At 41.6% G+C, this 19,725-nt stretch overlaps 1 protein-coding gene across 1 annotated transcript in view; it reads left to right on the top strand.

Annotated features, from left to right (window-relative positions):
- Positions 1 to 19,725, top strand: part of PDGFD (platelet derived growth factor D) — a 364,409-nt gene that overhangs the window by 268,661 nt on the left and 76,023 nt on the right. Inside the window, exon 5 of the mRNA XM_030200251.1 lies at positions 1,769 to 1,967. Within this exon, the coding sequence (XP_030056111.1) occupies positions 1,769 to 1,967 (199 nt within the window). The remainder of the gene's footprint in view (positions 1 to 1,768; positions 1,968 to 19,725) is intronic.

The raw sequence follows: 19,725 nt of genomic DNA, 5'->3' as shown, positions 1-19,725 counted from the left end.
ATTAACAAAATAAACTCTCAGGCCTTATCAAACAAAAACGTTTTCAGTTTCCTTTGAAACTGAAAACAATTCGATTTAGTTCCGATACATTGTGATTTATCATTCCGTATAGAGATAGCATGGAAAGAAAGCATTAGATCAAATTGAAGTTTATATCATAAACATTTAACAATAGGATACCTTAGTAAAAATGTATTAAATACCCGAGACAAAGAAAAAAATGGTTGCAACGAAATTTGGATTAGGAGATCCGGTGCATTAGTATGTAATATATGAAAAACAGTACATGCAATTTTGAAAATAATTTTAATTTTAAAAGAAACCAATGAAGCCTGTGAAGATATCCAGAAGTGCTATCATATTTCTTGATCCAGAAAATAAGTCGAGCTGCTGTATTTTGTAACAGTTGGAGTTTCTTTGAGTATAGGGACCAATATTCAGACTGTAGGAAATAGCCTGACTAACTTCTATGGTTGGCAATAATGCCGGATATTCAATGCTAGGCCATTTCCAGTGACTGGCATTGAATATCTGGTTTATTTTTGGCTGCTAAGAACATAGTCGGCCATGTTGATATTTAAGCATTGGCTGGCAAAGTTCATAGTACCCAGCATAGACCTGAATTTATACCAGCTATGAGGCTGGTGTTGACTGCTGCTGGAATTATCTCCACAAATTCAATGTTGAGCCGTATCTGGGTACACAGATCCAGCGAAAACATAGCTGATTAACCCTCCCTGTTTACTAAGCCGTGCTAGCAGCTGGCAGTGCGGTAATGCCAACACAGCTCATTCACTTTGAATGGACTGTGTCGGCATTACTGCATGGCAGCCGCTAGCGCGTATTAGTAAACAGGGGGGTAAGTGCAATATTCAGCACATAACTGGCTATGGTTAACTGACTTTTATTCGGCCCTGTTCCTGGGGTTACTTTGACGGTGGTGAATTAAGTGGTGAATTTTGACATTTAACCATCCAAGTGCTGACTCCGCCCCCGGAACACCCCCAAAATTACCAGTTTCATATTTTGCACTAACTGTCCATTTTCAGCACACTATTCAGTTAAGTGCCACTGAATATGACCAGTTAGCCCTGAACAAGCCATTTAACTGGCCAGAAGTCATTTATGGCTGGTTAAATTGCTTTGAATATTGACCCCATGGTAACTAAGGGGCTCTTTTAAAAAGCCGCATAGGCCCCTATGCACGTCCAATGCGCATCAATTTGGAGTTACTACCCGGCTACCATGTGGCCCTTGCAGTAATTTCATTTTTGACGCACGTCCGCTGTGTGCATCGGAAAATAATTTTTATTTCCTGGCACGCGGCAGAAACCGGGTGGTAATCGTCATTCTACGTGCATAAATGATTACCACATGGTTAATGCGTGAGACCTTACCGCTAAGTCAATGGCTAGCAGTTAGGGCTCAGACCCAAAATGGACAGGCGCCAATTTTTATTTTGCCGCACGGCCATTTTTGGCAAAAAATTTTAAAAGGCCGTTTTTACAGGCGCGCTGAAAAATGGATCCACATGCGCCCAAAACATGCGCCTACAGTAGCGCAGCCCATTTTTCAGCACATCCTAGTAAAAGGGTCCCTAAGTCAAATTAGAGGTAATCCTGCTCGATTAGTTTAATACAACCCGATGCAATACAGTGCCCTACAACGTGTTCTGAATTATCTACCTGTGACCAACAATATGTATATACTTTGTAGATGATTGTAAATGTTATTTCCTAAAGAACATTGAGTTGTATGTTACTCGTAGGAAGGACCCTATCAGTCTCCATCAGTGACTGATTCTACACTCACTGCAGAAACATTGGATCAAACTATTGCCGTATTTGATACTGTGGAGGAGTTGCTCAAACATCTTAATCCAGATACCTGGCAAGAAGATCTAGAGAACCTGTATACAGACACCGCTCACTATCGAGGCAGGACTTATCACGAGAAAAAATCAAAAGGTAAGAAAATGTGAAGAGTTCAAGTAAAGATGCATTTGTATGAAATATAGCTTCTCCTTGTAAATTCTGTTTCAATTTTCTTTAAGTGCTTTGTTTGGAAATGTCATAGTATAAATTTGCATGATGAAATTCAAAACCTTTGTATTTTAACTTTTAGAGAAGAAACGTGTCCTCTATAAGTGGTATAAGTTGATTGTTTCTGTTTCCACTTCTATTACACTGGCTAGATCCGTTAAGGTCAATGACTGATGGACAGATTTTCTGCTCTGATAGCAAGACTACAAATTGTACAGCATATAAAACTTGAAATATATGAGGCAAAAAGACAATTTGTTTAGAGGGAATGAAATAGCTCTTCAAACATTTTCTTCAAAATATCTCAGTCCACTTCTAAAACAGTCCCTGTAAGATACTCTTATTTTGATTTGCCCATTGTTTGAAGTAGGGGACATAAAATTGATTCAGCATTATCCAGCTGTACTTACATGCCCAGGACCCTCATCTTCTAATGAAGCCCCCTAAAGAAAACCCCCATCCTCGTTTTCTTCCCCTCTCTCAACTCAAATACAACATAGTAATGGCATGACCTCTTCACCCCACTCCCTTGCCTTTCCTGTCCCTTCCTTCTTTCTCCTAATTAAGTCTTCAACAATGAAACTAGCACTATTTATTTGAGATTACAGCTGTGTTAACATTCACCAACAATTTAGCATATTATAAAAAAAAATCACAAAACAGTATAAATTGTTTAGCATTTTACCTCTTTTAAAACAATGGCAGCAAAAGCAACAATGAAATCAGTTCTCCATATTTTCCCAAGGTTCCCACTAATAATAACAGGACAATTCGTTTACTTATATAACAGTGAAACTCTGGAAGGACTTGCCTAATAAGATCCTCTCTTCATGTTATTTTTGTTTTCAAAAGTTGGTGAAATCATATTTATTTCCTACATTTTTGTAATAGGTTTTTCTCTTTGTTTTAGTAATGATTATATTAGATTGTAATTCCTGGCTATGTACCAGTAATTTCTTTTGTTACCCCGCTTTGAACCTTATTAAGGGATTAACCCCGGAATTCTATATATCACGCTGAGATTTCCGTAATGAAATCGAAGCGTATTCTACAAAAATTTGCATAAGCTAATTGATTAACCAGATAATCAGCGCTGATAATTGGATGTTAACAACCAATTATCAGCACTAATTGGCATCAATTAGAATTTCCTTGCAGAACTGACTCTAAGTCACATACTTGAAAAGTAGATGTGACCATGGGCATTGAATGGGTGGGTCCTTTGAACTTATCTGTGCTGCCACATAGCACTTCCTTTGTTTCACATGTGAATGAAAGCTGCTTCAGTAAAGATATATGGCCATGAATGCACACATTCCCTAACGCTTATGGACAGATGGATAGGGAGACAGATATATAAACCATCCACAACAGGTATCCTCACTTGTAAAACACACTGAAAATAGGACCACTCCTTCACTCTTTAAATCAGCTAAAATACATGCTTACTATGATATTATTTTCAGACCATGTTGGATACTGTATTTGTTCACACCGGAGTCTGTAACCACCTCTGCGGAACTATGTAAGCCACTTTGAGCCTACTAATAAGTGGGAAAATGTGGGATACAAATGTAACAAATAAATAAAAAGTGACAAATAAATTATATTTATCATTCAACCGGCAAGAACAAACTGCCACTTAATGCTTTCCCTTATAATTGTAGGCCCTTATATACATGTAAACTATTTTTGATTCTTTTTCCATTGCACTTTAAAAAAACATCGACTTCATATTTGTTGATAGTCCATTGGCTATTAAGTTGATGATGATAAATCAGTAACCTAGTGGGGGGCGGGGGGGGGGGTAATTTCATTGCAAGACACCTATGTTAAAAGTCAAAGAAGGCACCTATTGTGTCCCTGTTTTATAAAGACAATATTGGTCTCTGTGCCTTTATAAAACAAGAATCCAGATGCAGCCCCGATAGTATGCAAATTCCAAAACAAAAATGTATACGTGCTCCAAAGATGATGTAAATGTATGCATATATTCTAAGCATGTGCATGTGTAGTTTTTAAAATGCATGTGGGTATAACAATGCCACCTCTGTTTGACCCAAATTATGCCCCTGGGGATGCCTACATGTATTCTCTACAAAAGTGCACATAATCTTTCAGCATGCATACATTTTAGAATTGAGGTGGAGCCAAAGAAAGTAAGTCAGTGCAAAAATTACACACAAAGCACTGACAAAACAGTTCAAAACATAAACTTCTTGCTACTAGAGGACTCCATATCAGAGGCATTAACTTAGGGACACACACACCATAGGTCCCTTCTCAAAATTAAGGGGTCAATATTCAGCCAGCGGCGCTCAGCATTTTTCCAACTACTGCCATCGTTGCCCGGAAATTCAGTGCTAGGCTCTGTCTGGGCTTTGGCATTGAATTTCTGGGTTTCTAGAGCCAGTTACATCTTAGTCAGTTAAGGGCTTCTTTTACAATGCCGCACTAGCGATTCCCATGCATCAAATGAGAGAAAGCCCATAGGAATTGAATGGACTTCCTCTCATTTGCCGCACGGGAATCGTTAGCATGGCTTTGTAAAAGAAGGCCTAAAGGCTCCTTTTACTAAGTGGCTGTAAACCCAACACGGGCTTACCAATCACTATACAGGAAGTACAGCCAGGCTACCACAGCAGCCCAATGGTACTTCCCACCCCTAGAGTGCTGTCATTTCCGGCGCTACAAAACTTTATTTATTTTTGTACCGCCGGAGTGTACCCGGCGGCAATCGGGTAGTGCTGCATGCTGCCTGGTTACCGCCGGGTTATTGTGGGAGCCTTTACTGCCACCTCAATGGGTGGCGGTAAGGTCTCCGCACCCCCCCCCCCCCCCCGAAATGGCTATGGAGTACAGCATAAAGATAGGACTGACTTTTATGTGGTCCTCTTTATACAGTGACCTTGGATGGTTGACTGCTGAATATTGACACTTACTTGGCCAAGTGCCGATTCTGCCCCGGAACACCCCAAAATAGCCAGTTTTGATTTAAGCACTAACTGTTCATTTTCAGTGGCACTAACTGGTTAAGTGCCACTGAAAATGAACAGTTAGCCCCAAAGAGGTGATTTAACCAGCCAGGAGTCATTTTTGGCCAGTTAAATTGCTTTAAATATCAACCCTCTAAATGCCTTCCAGCTTCTTCTGCCTGTGATCAGAGTAGAAAGTAAAAATTCATCTTCGCTGATGATGTCACAATATTCATCCCTTTCCAATCCAACCTTACTGAAATCTCTTAGAAAATAATCACTGCCATGAACATCCTAGCGTCCTGGGCCAACGCTTTCAAGATGAAATTAAACAAAGAAAAAACCCAATGCCTAATCCTTTCATCACAACATGCTACTCTGCTCCCAACCACCTTGGTCACCCCTGACGTCACAATCCCAATATCTGACAATCTAAAAATCCTAGGAGTAACACTAGACAACCACCTAACTTTGGAAACTCATGCAAAAGCCACGACGAAGAAGATGTTCAACATGATGTGGGTACTGAAAAGAGTAAAACCATTCCTCCCACGGCTGCAAAGCCCAAATCATGAAAAAACTCCAAACCGCCCAAAACACAGCAGCCAGACTCATTTTTGGCAAACCACAATTTGAAAGTGCAACTCCACTTCGTCAAAAACTTCACTGGCTCCCTATCAAGGAACGCATAAATTTCAAAGCCCACACCGTGATCCACAAGATCCTCCATGGCGAATCTCCAAGCTACATGACCAATTTGATTGATCTTCCAGCCAGAAATAGGTCCAAATCTTCCCGAACATATCTCAATCTTCATCTTCCCAACTGCAAAGGCCTCAAATACAAAACCTACTATGCTTCCAACTTCTCCATTATAGGCAGCCAACTCTGGAACGCAATACCACGACACATCTGAACAACTAATGAACACCTACCCTTCCGCAAGCTGCTGAAGACTTACCTCTTCAAACAAGCTTACCCAAACAACCCAACCTAATTCTCAAACCTAATTCCACACCACCAGCACTACCCATACTCCAATCCTCTCCCCTACATCTCTCCCCATTGTTTCTACTCTTTTAACTTGAACATCTCTTGATACTTTGTATCATACTTTGTGTATCTATGTGATACCTTGTACCATACTTTGTGTTATCTCTGTGATACTTTGTACCATAGCTTGTAAGCCGCACTGAGCCTGCTATCAAGCGGGAAAGAGCGGGGTATAAATGCTATAAATAAATAAATAAATAAACCACCTGGAAACAAATGACCTGGTACTCTCAGAGTGCAGAGAGCTTTACAAAAGCTGGAGGAGGGACTAAAGTCTTTGGTTCAGGCTATAACATTTTGCAAAGGAAAGACTACATAATACAGAAAAGTTCAATAAGTGGCTCAAAGCCTCATGTCATCAAAAGCTTTTAGATCCAAAGTAGAATGGGGCAATATGTAAAGAAAACTATAATGTAATATGTGTAACATCTTTCTGTAACAGGAAAAATAATCCTTAGACACAAATTTAGACAGCATGTTTTTAGGCTTAAACTAGGGGGAGGGTTACCATATGTCCGGTTTTACCCGGACATGTCCTGTTTTTGAGGACACTGTGGGACGTCCAGCCGGGTTTTTCCAGCCTTCCCCTTTGGGTTTGCAGGCAAGGGGGCAGGCTGGCTGGCAGGCCTCAGGGTGTCCTCCCTCTCCTACCTTATTGTGTCCTGCTGATCAAGTGGTCTCTTCAAGGCAGGAAAGGACCTCACTCTTTCCTGCCTGGTGATGCCATATCGCTTCTTCTGTTCCCTACCTCCCCTGCATTTCAATAACGTTAATATTGTTTTTCACATACAGTTCCCTCTCGCTGCCAGCGCTGCTTCAAATTGGCTGCCAAGACTTCAAGTGGTGGCCTTGCAAGACTTCCACAGAAGTTTTGCAAGGTCATCACTTGAAGGCAGCCATTTTGAAGCATCACTGGCAGCGAGCAGGCAGCGGCATTGCCGGGCAGGAAAGAGTGGGGTCTTTTCCTGCCCCAAAGAGGCCACTAGACCACCAGGGCATGATAAGATAGGGAAAGGGAGGTGGATCATGGATGGAATGTGGGTAGGAGGTAGGGGATGAGGGAGATTTCTTTGGGGGGGATGAAGGTAGAGATGGGGGATGGGGTGGGTGTGGCAGAGCATGTGGTGGGGTGGGGTGGGGAGGGGTTGTGACAGGGCATGGTAGGGTGGGGATGTGCATGGCTATTGGTGTCCTCTTTTTTGTCAAGTCAGATATGGTAACCCTAGGGAGGTGGTGACAAAAGAAAGTCACCCTTAGTAATAGCATAAGCATGACAGCAGTGGAAAAGATAAAGTTAATATAATACACCATCTAAGCAACTTGTACATGACCAAAAAATGGAAAGCAGTGAGCATAAATGCTCACAGACTCATAAAAAGATTCAGGACTTGCAAGCACCGATGTTTGTGGCATAATTTGACATTGTTGCTATCACTTAAGAAGGATAGAATCATACCAGACTATAATCATTTAGGAAAGATGGCAATGATTGAGGGAATGAAGTAGTGGTGCTGTATGTGAAAAACAATATTAAAGTTATTGAAATGCAGGGGAGGTAGGGAAAAGAAGAAGCGATATGGTTCATCTTGGAAAGAGAAAATGGAACCTGTAACTACATGGGTGTCATCCACAGGCCTCTGGCAGAAATGGAGAAGCTGGATGAAGATTTGATTGAAGATATCCATAAACTGGGATGAAAGGGGAGGTGCTGTTGCTGGGAGATTTCAACTTGCCTGATGAGGATTGGAATGTCCCATCGGTAAAATCTGAAAGAAGTAGAGAGATCATGGATGCCTGCCAAAGTGCTCTGCTCAGACAAATGGTGACAGAACCCATGAGGGAAGGGGTGACACTGGATCTAGTGCTCACAAATGGAAAAAGTCTTTCTAATGTCCAGGTGGGTACCCACCTGGGCAATAGTAATCATCACACAATATGGTTTGCTATAAGAGCTAAAGCAGAGTGCATTCACACAAAACTCAAAATACTGGATTTCAAACATGCTGACTTCTGTAGAATAGGGAAATACTACTACTACTTATCACTTCTATAGCGCTAAAAGGCATATGCAGCGCTGAACACCATAATACTTGAAAAAAGAGCTGACAGGATGGGTAGACATACTTGGTACAGAAGTGGCATTTTGAATGGCAACCTCACTAGGTTGCAAATATGTCTTTGTGCAAAACATAATCATAGAGGCATTCATCTGCCTAGAAAAATCAGGGGATTCACCATCAGGAACAGAAATGGCTTCTAGTGCATCCATCCATCCAGGAGGCAAGAGCAACCTAAAACAAGGGATACATGAAGAACCACTTAATTGTTAGGCAGAACCTGGAGATTGGGCAGTGGGAACAGAAACCGAGCCTTGGTTGGCATCTAGATTTGGGAGTGAAGCTGCCTGATATGTCTGTAACTACTACTACTGCTTATTAACACTGCTAGACATACACAGAACAGTACAGAAATACATAAGACAGTTAATAGAGCCAGAAGTCCATCTGGGGGGGGGCAGGAGTGGACTGAGGGGGCCGTGTATTTCCTCTCAGCTCTTTCTGCCCCCCACCCCCATGTAGTCCCCTATTAGGTTGGGTATTACTAAGAGTAAGTCCCTGTGATGAGTCACTGAGGGGAGTGACTGGGAGGTCCCCGGGTAGGAGGAAGCCCAGCCCAAATAGCACTTTCTACTTTACAGAAACTCAAAGAACAAGGAGGTGTCAGCGACTCTCATTTTTTTCTTAACAGACTGCATTTATACTGAGACAGGGAGTGTTTTGGCTGCTTTGATACCATCATGGCTGTCAGTGGAACAAGAGCTGTGTCAATCACGGCATATTTCCCACCTCACCAGTGTCTCTCTTCCCCAGAAGCTCAAATCTAATTTGATCATGACATCCGCATTGAGTACACTTCATGGTACAATTCACTCGCTGTGCCACTGTGGCACAACCCAGCATTGCGGATTGCTAATTGTAAAATATTTTGGACAGAATGGACCTTGCATGGGATTAATAGAGTTACAGATCTCTTTTTTCAAGGGAACCATATGTCAGCATTGAGGCCTGCCCTCTCTCATTGGTGTAAAGAAACACTTCTTTGGCACTTCAACCAGGTATTCTTTCTTCTACAATGAGGACTACAAAGATTGGTTATCTGCATCAGTGATTTACAATCAGCTGAGTGTGCCGTGGCTCACTCAAAAATTAAAAGGACTATTAAATTTGGTCTCGAGAACAGGGTCTGACTTTTATTGAGCAGGAATGGACTTTAATATGGCTTTGAATGTCTCTATGCTCTTCCTCTCCGTCATTAAGACAAACTATGTTCTTCTTATTACATTGCACCCTACGGACATCAGTTAAATTGCTCAAGATTAATTTGCTTGTTTTGGTCTTGTGGGACTGATCAGGGATTCTTAGAGCATCAGTTTTCTTTTCTTTCCCGGTATTTCTCTCAGGTATGGGATAAAATAACTAAGTGCTCCACTTGAATGCCTTTCTGGCCTACAACCAACTGTTTATACCACCTTCATCATATAATGGTTTTTGGTCACCGAATGTTTTATATAAAATTAACTTTTTGATAATAATAATGGCTCTACAGTCTGTTACAAGATGTTGGAAGCATACTTCTCTTCTTGTGGTGGAATACACTTTGTATGATTTGTAGATGTGACTGTAGGACTTTGGCACCTGTTAAGAAATACATTAAGAATGCACAATGAATCCCACTAGGGGCATGAGATTGGTTCATTGTTGTTGTCCTGTAAGAGATGGTGGGGGGGGGGGGGAGGGAGGATGGGGCATGCTGTCCTGCGTTTTTCTAAGTTTTCTCTTGTAGTTGTACGTGTTTAATAATGATACAACTTAACAAACAGTTGGAACTAAAAAAAAAACAACAACAACCCTAAAACACATATATAATATGCTTATGGAGTGCAGAAGCTAGAAAATCAGAGGAGCAAGGCATATTATTATTCCACGAATAACAAAATGATAACTTTCCTAGAACTGAACTGGAGAAACAGTTTCAAACAAGTTCAATATGTGTGATAGATTTAAGCCAATTTGCATAAATCAGACTATCAGAGCAATGTTGAAACAATTCAACTGCTTCTTATTTATTTGGATTTAGCTTACATCTTTTCCCCTTTCAGTTCAAGATAAGTCATATTCAGATACAGTAGGTTTTTCCCTGTCCATGATGGGGTCACAATTAATGTTTGCATCTGAGGTCGTGAAGGGTTAAGTGACTTGACCAAAGTCACAAGGAGCCACAGAAAGAGTTGAATGAGGCTTCCCTGGTTCTCAGCCCATTGTACTGACCATTAGACCACTCCTTCACTACTTCTTGGAGAATCTACCAAAAAATTCCCTTTCTTAGTCTGAGCATCAGGTGCTAAACCATGTGAAGGGTAATTTTATCACAGATTGCTTAGGTGGAAAGCACAAGTAGTATGTACTTTGGGCCTATGGCATATAGGCATATGGCATATAGGCATCTCAAAATGTCCAAATAGATCGCCACGTGTCTGCAGCATCCAAATCCTGATTTTGCAAAGGCAGAAAAGAGACGTCCAACATTGCAGTATGTCCTGATAGCAAGGGGGCCTGTAGTGGGCATGTTTTAGGTGGGATTAGGGAGGGCCTAAAATCAGAACGTCCAGCAGTGATAACTGAATGGGAAAAAATGTCCAAGTCTAAAAAGAAGGATGTCCTTATTTAGACCTGTTTCATTCACAACTAGGGTACAAAAAGATGCTCTGACTGAGCAGCTGGCCACTGGAGTTTAGGTATGACACCTCCTTAGTCCCAAAGTGGTTGCTGTCCCCCTCCCTCTCCTCTGAAAGTGAAACTGGAAAGGAGTACCAGGCACCAGGCTCTGTGAAAGTGTCAGGTATTATGGGCATTCTGAACAGAGTAGCATGGAGATTTAATGAGTAGTCTAATTCCCAGGTTCACATCCCACTTTAACTCTTTTATTTTCTAATTGTGAGCTCTCCAGGAACAGAAAAATATCTATTTCCCCCGATATAAAGCCAGAGGCGGTCAGCATTTTTTTAAATGCCTATCGTTGCTAGCTGTATTAACCCCCGATGTTCAGTGGCAGGCATTGACCGGGCATTAACACTAAATATTGGGGGCTAAAAGTGGGCAGGCAGGCTGCCTGAGCTTATCCCAGCCAATATTCAGCAGGTGCCAGGGTCTTATAACATAGTTATCTTAGTCCCAGCTGAATATTGGGCCAGGACCCGAATAACTTTAAAAATCTTTTTAAAGTGCTATGATCCCCCTTCTGGCCCCCTCCTTCCTTTCCTCCATCCCTTCTACCCTCCCCCCAGCTCACACCAAGTTTAATCCTCTCCTATGCTACATCGCTTCCTCAACCCCAACCCCAGTGCTTTAGGTAGGCCCCTTCCAGGCCTACTTCCTAATCCCTGGGGTCCAGAGGGTCATGGGGAGCAGGAGTGCAGCCCCCTTGCTCCTGCCTCTAGTGGCTGGACTCACAAAATGGCTACTGTAACCTCTCATGGCAGCTCATGGTACTCCCCAACAACCCTCCTGCCCCCAACGATCCTCTGGACCACCAGGGATTAGAAGGTAGACCTGGGGGATGCCTACCTAGAGCACTAGGGCTGGGGTTGGGGGTGCGATGTTGTGAGGGGGTTAAACTTGGTGCGGGCTGGGGGGAGGGTGGGAAGGAAGTTATGCAGGTGCCGGCCCGATATTCAGTGCCGGTACCTGCAACGCTAACAGGCTTATTTTCGAAAGAGGACGCCCATCTTTCGATACAAATCGGAAGATGGGCATCCTTCTCCCAGGGTCACCCAAATTGGCATAATCGAAAGCCGATTTTGGGCATCCCCAACTGCTTTCCATCGCGGGGATGACCAAAGTTCACGGGGGCGTGTCGGAGGCATAGCAAAGGCGGATCTTGGGCATGCCTAACACATGGGCATCCTCGACCCATAATCGAAAAAAGAAGGGTGTCCCTGATGAGCACTTGGACGACTTTACTTGGTCCTTTTTTTTGTTACGACCAAGCCACAAAAAGGTGCCCGAAGGGCTTGGATTTGGTCGTTTCTGAGATGAGCATCCTTAGTTTCCATTATCGCCGAAAATCAGAAACGACCAAGTCTAGGGACGACCATCTCTAAGGCTGACCTAAATTTCCAGATTTGGGCGTCCCCGACCGTATTATCGAAACAAAAGATGGATGTCCATCTTGTTTCGATAATACGGGTTTCCCCGCCCCTTCACTGGGACATCCTGCGAGGATGTCCTCAGAAAAACTTGGGCGTCCCTTTCGATTATGTCCTTCTATGTGGCCTAATTTAGGACAGATTTTGAGCTGTCCTAAATTAGGCCACTTAGCGATGTGGGTGCCAGCACTGAATATTGCCAGCCCTTACATAAACCTAGGTTCCTCCCTAACACTGCCCCCAGTACCGCTCCAATCTGCCCACTTTATTTTGTGAGCATTTAGAGGCAATATTTAGCAGCACTGCCCTGATTAGTGCCGCTGAATATCAGGTGTTAAGCGGCCCTAGGGGATTTAAGCATGCAGAAGACTTTCCTGCCCGCTTGAATTGTTCTGAATATTGGGTCCATTGTACCCAAATATATATAAGCAACCTGTAAGCCTGATTGCTATTGAAGTGGTATACATTCAGATACATTATGTGTTTTTCCTTTCCTGGAGGGCTCACAATTACAAAATAAAAGAGCTAAAGTAGAATTTGAACCTGGGTCTCTTGGTTTAAAGACCATTCACTATCCAATAGGCTGCACTAGCCACTAGGGAGTGTCTGTGTGGCCATTCTTCTAAGCATCCTGCCAGGCAGAAGTGCTTGTCCCTGCTTTAATCCTTTCATGTGCTGGATGTTCCAGTTTGTAAAATGGCTGTTTATGTCCATCTAATGTATTTTCGAACAGGAAATCCTGACATGTTTCCAGTTGGAAAATACATGTGAGATGGTCATCTATTTTGGGCGATATGAGCTGGATGTCTCTATACTGACATGGACATCCTTTCGAAAATGCCCCTCCATGTGTCTTTATGAGCAAAACCTGCAGAAATTGCCACTATAATACAGCTGCAGTTTCATGTATTTATACTTGCTTGGGTGTAAATGTATGACATCAAGTAAGTGTGTATAAAGGTATTTTATAAAATATATGGATAGTTTACCCAAGCAATTCTCTGAACACTCCTACATATAGGACATGTAAAAATACAGGCATTCTTGCCGTTCTTATGCATGCATACGTTGGAGTAATTTTATTAAAACCCCTTACTTCAGGTAAAACAGGATTTACCCACAAAACAGTTTATAAAATTAGCCCCCAAGTACCTAAGAAGGAGATAAAAGCAGTCAACGGTGCTTTGAATCTGCATAAATCCCTTGGGATGTATGGCTTTGAAGTTAAATTCTACGGAGCTTTCAAAAAACTTTTGATCCTAAGACTGAAACAACTATTTCAGGAATTTACATTACAGGGTCAAATGTCTGGAACCTTTCTGAAAGCAATAATTGTGCTAATTCCAAAGCCAGATAAGAACCCACTGGAGCCAAAAATACTACTGGCCAATTCTACTTATTAATTCTGGATGCAAAATGCTAGTTCAAAGCAAAGCCCCGTGGCTAGTCAGAGGGGCACCTTAACATGGTGTAGCACCCACGCTCTTCCCCTTTCCTTAGAATAGCACAGCTAGATTTGGAGTTTGGTAGCCCCTGTCTCCAAGGCACCTAGTGGTCAGTGATGGGGGGAGCAATTTTGGAACTAAAGGAATGGGAACAGGGAACATCTGTTTTCATTTCTATGTTGGGCAATGTGAATGATTAGCCTGTTGTTTTCAGCACAAATGTTCCACCCCTAGTGCAGAAGGGGAGTAGGGAGTGAGGCAGATGTTGTCCATTGCCTCCAGAGGACATTGTCAAGACCCCTTCACTCATTAATTTGAAAGTAATGGGTCGATGCTACAGCTGTCCTCAGATGTGAAGAAAGCATAGTTTTTGTGGCGGGGGGTTGGGGTGACAGGTTGGCTAATATGGTAGTTGTGGAGACCATTAACAGGCAGTCTCCATATTGCTCTCTGACTGTGAAACTCTTGGAAGTTTTTGTTCTCTGTTGTTTATGTTTGAATGTGTGTTTTGATAATGCAAGAGGCATTATGGCACACTATCCTAGAATCTTCAGGGGTTTGCTCAAGTGCTTTGCTTTCTCACTGAAAGTACATGGAAGTCTTATGATGCTGGATGGAAGAGATTTTTGTCCTTTTTGCAATGTTACGGGCTGTTGACACATGAGCTTCTGCAGCACTGGATGGTTTAGGATTTAATGGTCTGTGAAGATAGTGGGCATGTCCTCCAGTGTGGTCTCCACTTCATTGGCAAGCACAACCTTCTTTTCTAAGATGTAGGGTCTTGCTGGTGTGCTGTCAGAAATTCAGCAGATGACTGGGCGGCTGGAAAGCGAAGTCGCTTTTCAAATTTATGACATAGAGCTGTATAAGAGAAACATTACAATAAAGATAGGAGGTTTTTTAGCCTGTGATGAGTACGTGGGCCTCCCTAAAGTCAATCTATAATGACAAAGGAGTGTCCCATCAGCTGCTTGAGGCTTTTCCTCCGATAGTACAATATACCACACCGAGATTGATAGATATCCTGTATTTGATTGGTTGTATATTTATCACACATTTCTCAGTGTCTTCCAGTTTTGATGCACACTACCAAGGTATTTTCTGCAAAATGAGATAAAACTGTCAAATGCCTTTGAATATCCACTGTACCAAAGATGAAACTGTTATTTCTTTCAGTGGGGGGTCAAACTGGGTCAAATATTTGGGTGATACATTTCTATGATCTAGACGAGATCCTTAGTTACTATAAGGAAATAATATTGCAAACCGTGAGGATGAGGTGCACACATATATGTAACTATACTATTATGTGTGTATTTCTGACACATAGGAAAACACCAGCTCTATGGCTTGCACCTAAGAGCATATGTGTATATACTGTATACCTGGTAATGCTAATATTTTATGGAGGAAATCAGGCACCTACTCTCCTTTGTACAATTTGCTCCCATGCCCATATCTAAGAATGCAGCTACGGAATTACCCCCATTGTGCTATTCCTCCTCCCTTTCTTTATATCCTCTCCTTTCTGAATAAATGTATAACCCGGTATAATGATATCTTAGTCATGGTTCTCTGTGAACCATGTCTCTGTGACTGCTACTAAATCCAAGTGATCTTCTTCCATCACATCTTCTAGACCCAGAACTTTATTTCCCATTTTACAGGCTTTAATATACACAGCATTCCAGATATCTAATGCTTTGCTTATCTGGGGACTTTATTCACCTATCCCAACAATCCTAGTTTAAAGTCCTCTATAGTAGGTTAGCCAGTACTGAAAAATTTCATAGTGACACACTTAATATTCTTTGATTGGTGAATGACATAGTCCAGTAAGCCAAGATGCTTGCCATTCCATATGAGCAGCCATGCAGTCATTGCCATGATGCAAGCCTCTCTGTCCCTGTCTTACTCTTGACAGAGATGATCAACGAGAACATCACCTGCACATCTGTCTGCTTCACTCCCTCACCCAAAACCATGAAGTCACTTTTGGTAAGTTCAGGGGATATCTAGCAGTAGCATACAGTATAAGCCAAGATGGATAAGCAGCATCAGATAATAAACACTAGGTTTGACAAGTCTCAGCGTATTCTCTATAACATCTCAGATTCTGGCACCAGACAGACAACACACCTCCTATATCCTCCACTTCCTAGTGGTCACTGATTGGGAACTTGTATGGGTTTGAGCTTGGGTTCCTCCTATTCCTGGGATGTTCTCAGCTTCTCCACTTCCCGGGATGCACACTGGTTACATAAGTATTGCCATAGTGAGACAAACTGAAGGTCCATCAAGGCTAGCATCCTGTTTCCAACAGTGGCCCAATCCAGGTCACAAGTTCCTGGCAAAATCCCAAAAAAGTACAATACATTTTATGTTGCTTATCCTAGAAATAAGCAGTAGATTTCCCCAAGTCCATTTTAATAATGGTCTATGGACTTTTCCTTTAGGAAGCCATCTAAACCTTTTTTAAACCCCAGTAAGCTAACTGCTTTTACTACATTCTCTGGCAACAAATTCCAGAGTTTAATTATACGTTGAGTGAAGAAATATTTTCTCTGATTCATTTTAAATTTACTACTTTATAGCTTCATTGCATGCCCTCTAGTCCTAATATTTTTGGAAAGAGTAAACAAGGAATTCACGTCTACCCGTTCCACTCCACTCATTATTCAATTCAAGGGAAGATGGTGTCAAGAGTGTTGATTCTGCAGGCTCTGGTGATTTGTGTCAAGTTCTTCTATTTCAATACAGTTTCATTTTTCCTCTCTTTGTGCAGATCCCTGATAACTCACAAAATATTTCATCTATGTATCTCTGGTAGTCATTGGTGTTTCTCATTCTTGGCACCCCCTCTCTCAGTTCCTCCAGTTGTTTCATGAAGAATTCAATCTGCAATCATCCTGCACATGCAGCCAGTCCCTCATCTTGTATCATACTTTCCATCCGTATAGAGGCAGAAGCTGTAATGTGGACAGCAGTTTTGATGACATGATTTTCTCAGCCATACTTTATGAAGAATAATGACCAAGACTATCCTTGTTGGTTTCAAATAGAAAAATAATTAATGTCTCCACTTAGTCAGCTGTATTGCTTATAAAAATGACCTTGACTGTAAATGCTCCCAATAATTGTGTGTACTATGATGCTTCTCAACAAATTGGATGAAAAATCTGAACTTAAATGGCCAATCTCCATCCATTTTGTATACAGATAAATGCCACTGCACTTGAATTTATGAGGTGGCATTTATCTGTATTATCACTGCAGGGTTTTTTTTTAGCTGTTTACGCAACCATTCTTTATACATCCAGGGTTTATGCAACCAGCTTTAAATATCAAGCTCTCTATATTTCTTTTCCATTCATTCAGCTCATCACAATACTTTATGATTAGGGCATAGGCCATAGATCATTGAAGTCTAAAAAAAATCATTTTTGTGCAGTTGTGCAAATTCTGAAATGAACAGAGTTTACACAGTTATCTTCTTCTGCTTTCAAGTATATGTTGGCTATCTGACATGACACATCAAGTGAAGCATTCTTTAGATAACATTATCTTTCACCAATAACAAACATTTTATGTTAAGTAAACACATGGTACTGTAACTAGTACCAAAAGACTCTGCTGTTCTGGGCACCGAACATGAAAGGGAATCACAACATTCCTAAACTAGATTAATTCAATCCAGATCATCTAGAAAATAAGTTTGTTCATGGGTTGCAGAATTATGTGCATTCAGTGTACTAATGAAATGCTCTTTCTTACTATTTTATTGAAATTAGGTAAGAACCCAAAAATTTAAAAAAAAAATTCTTAACGGTCGTGGTGGAGTTAACTATGGGGATCTTTTACTAAGATGCAAATCAGCTAGCGCTAAATGCTAAGACACCCATTATGTTCCTATAGGCGTCTCAGCATTTAGCACAAGCTAAAAACGCTAGCGAACCTTAGAAAAAGACCCCATATATAAAGCTTTACACACACAAAAATAGATGTCATAAAATTGTGTGGGTATGCTGTATAGAAAAAGACACTCTTGAAAGATTCCAGAAGAAATTAAAGAAAGTCATGGGACAGTCAAGCGATTTCATATTCTATACTGGGAACTGCCTAGAGGATAGAAAACAGATAACTGGGCAAAGTGGTTAGTCTTTTCAATGGAGAAAGATGAATAGTAGAGTGTCCCTGGGATTTGGCTGGGACCGATGATGCTTTTAAATGATATGGCGGGGCATTTTCGATATGACATCTAAATCTGACTTTGGATGTTTTGCTGCAAACATCCTGAAATCAAGTGGTAAACATCACCACTGTCAAACCTGAAAAACATCTTTTTGTTTCGAAAATGGTCATTTCCTGTAAATGGTCATTTTCTTCGTTTCTGAGCTGGGCGTTTTTGTTTTTTTTTTAGCGATAATGGAAACTAAAACCGGCCAGCTCAAAAACGTCCTAATCCGAGCCATTTGGTCATGGGAGGGGCCAGGATTCATAGTACACTGGCCCCCCCTGACATGCCAGGACACCAACTGGGCACCCTAGATGTTTTGTGCTTAGTGCGTCTATCTTTTTGGACCATTAAAAAAAAAGTCCAAATGAAAAATGCACAAAATCAAGCCATTAGGCTATAGGAGGAGCCAGCATTCTTAGTAAACTGGCCACACAGACATCTCGGCAGAGCAGTGGGACACCCTAGGGGGCACTGCAGTGGACTTCACATAAAAGGTCCCAGGTACACATCTCACCCTTACTCCCTTATATTGTATGGTGAGCCCTCCAAAAACCACCAAAAACTTACTGTACCCAACTATACACCACTACAATAGCCCTTATGGCTGTAGGCGTCACCTGGGTATAGTAGGTTTTTGTTGGGTATTGGAGGGATGACACTTTCCACCACAAGTGTAACAGAGTGGATTATGGGCCTGAGTCCCTTTCTCCATAGTGCACTGCACCAACCACTAGGCTACTTCAGGGACCTGCTTGGTGCTCTAATAGGTCTGGCCATAATATCTGAAGCTCTCATAAAGGATAGTATGTACTGTTCCATTCAAATCTTGGGGGGGGGGGTCAGTAACCATAGGGGTCATCTGATCATTTAGTGGGCCTTTTACAAAGGTGTGCTAGCATTTTTAGCACACTAAAAATAAGCCAGTGCAAAACGCTAGAGACGCCCATATATTCCTATGGGCATCTCTAGCATTTAGCACGCACTAAAAAGCTACCGTGTTTTTGTAAAAGACTCCCTTAGTGCACTTTATGTGTCTTAGTCATTATTAAAACAGGTCTAGACCAAAATGTCTAACTTTTAGCCCTGGACATTTCAGGTTTGTTCCATTATGGCAAAAAAATGGCCAAGTGCCACCCTTAACATTCCTCTGACATGCACCCTTGTGATGTTGATGCACTGCAGATGGATAGCATAAAATGGGTTTCAAAAATAGTGATTTGGATGTTTTTGTGAGAAAGATGTCCATCTGCCAGTTTAAGCCACTTTTTGAATGCTTTTCTCTTTCAAAAATGAGCCCTCTAGTGAGTGAGTGAGGCAATCAAATTTGCAGATGACGAAGGTTTTTCCGAAACTTAGGTTGGGTCTGTTTCCATTAAAGTTGACATTTGGATAAACACTTGCTGTGTTTGTCCTTCCTTGGATCGTTACTGCTGTTTGGTTTTCTGTTCTACTTTTGTAGTAGACTATCTCCTATTTGTTTTTGGGATCCTGCCAAGTACTTGTTACCTGAATAGTTCACTGCTGGGAACAAGTGACTAGGCTGGTTGGATCTTTGGTCTGACCCAGTATTGCTTTCGCTTTTATGACCATGCATTGGCATTCCCAGGGTCATAGTTTGAGTGGGGTAAAGATGGATTTGAAAAGTATAGACATACTTTAATTTACAAAATATGCATATACAAGCAAAAGATAGATACAGAAAGTTTCACTTACCTTAGAAAAGGTGCAACTATGTGCTGGAGTATTTATGTACAACTGAAGAATATTC

Source organism: Microcaecilia unicolor, chromosome 4, assembly GCF_901765095.1.
Source record: "Microcaecilia unicolor chromosome 4, aMicUni1.1, whole genome shotgun sequence".
Classification (NCBI taxonomy): domain Eukaryota; kingdom Metazoa; phylum Chordata; class Amphibia; order Gymnophiona; family Siphonopidae; genus Microcaecilia; species Microcaecilia unicolor.
Note: the sequence above shows the minus strand (reverse complement) of the source record. Positions and strands in the feature narration are given on the sequence as shown.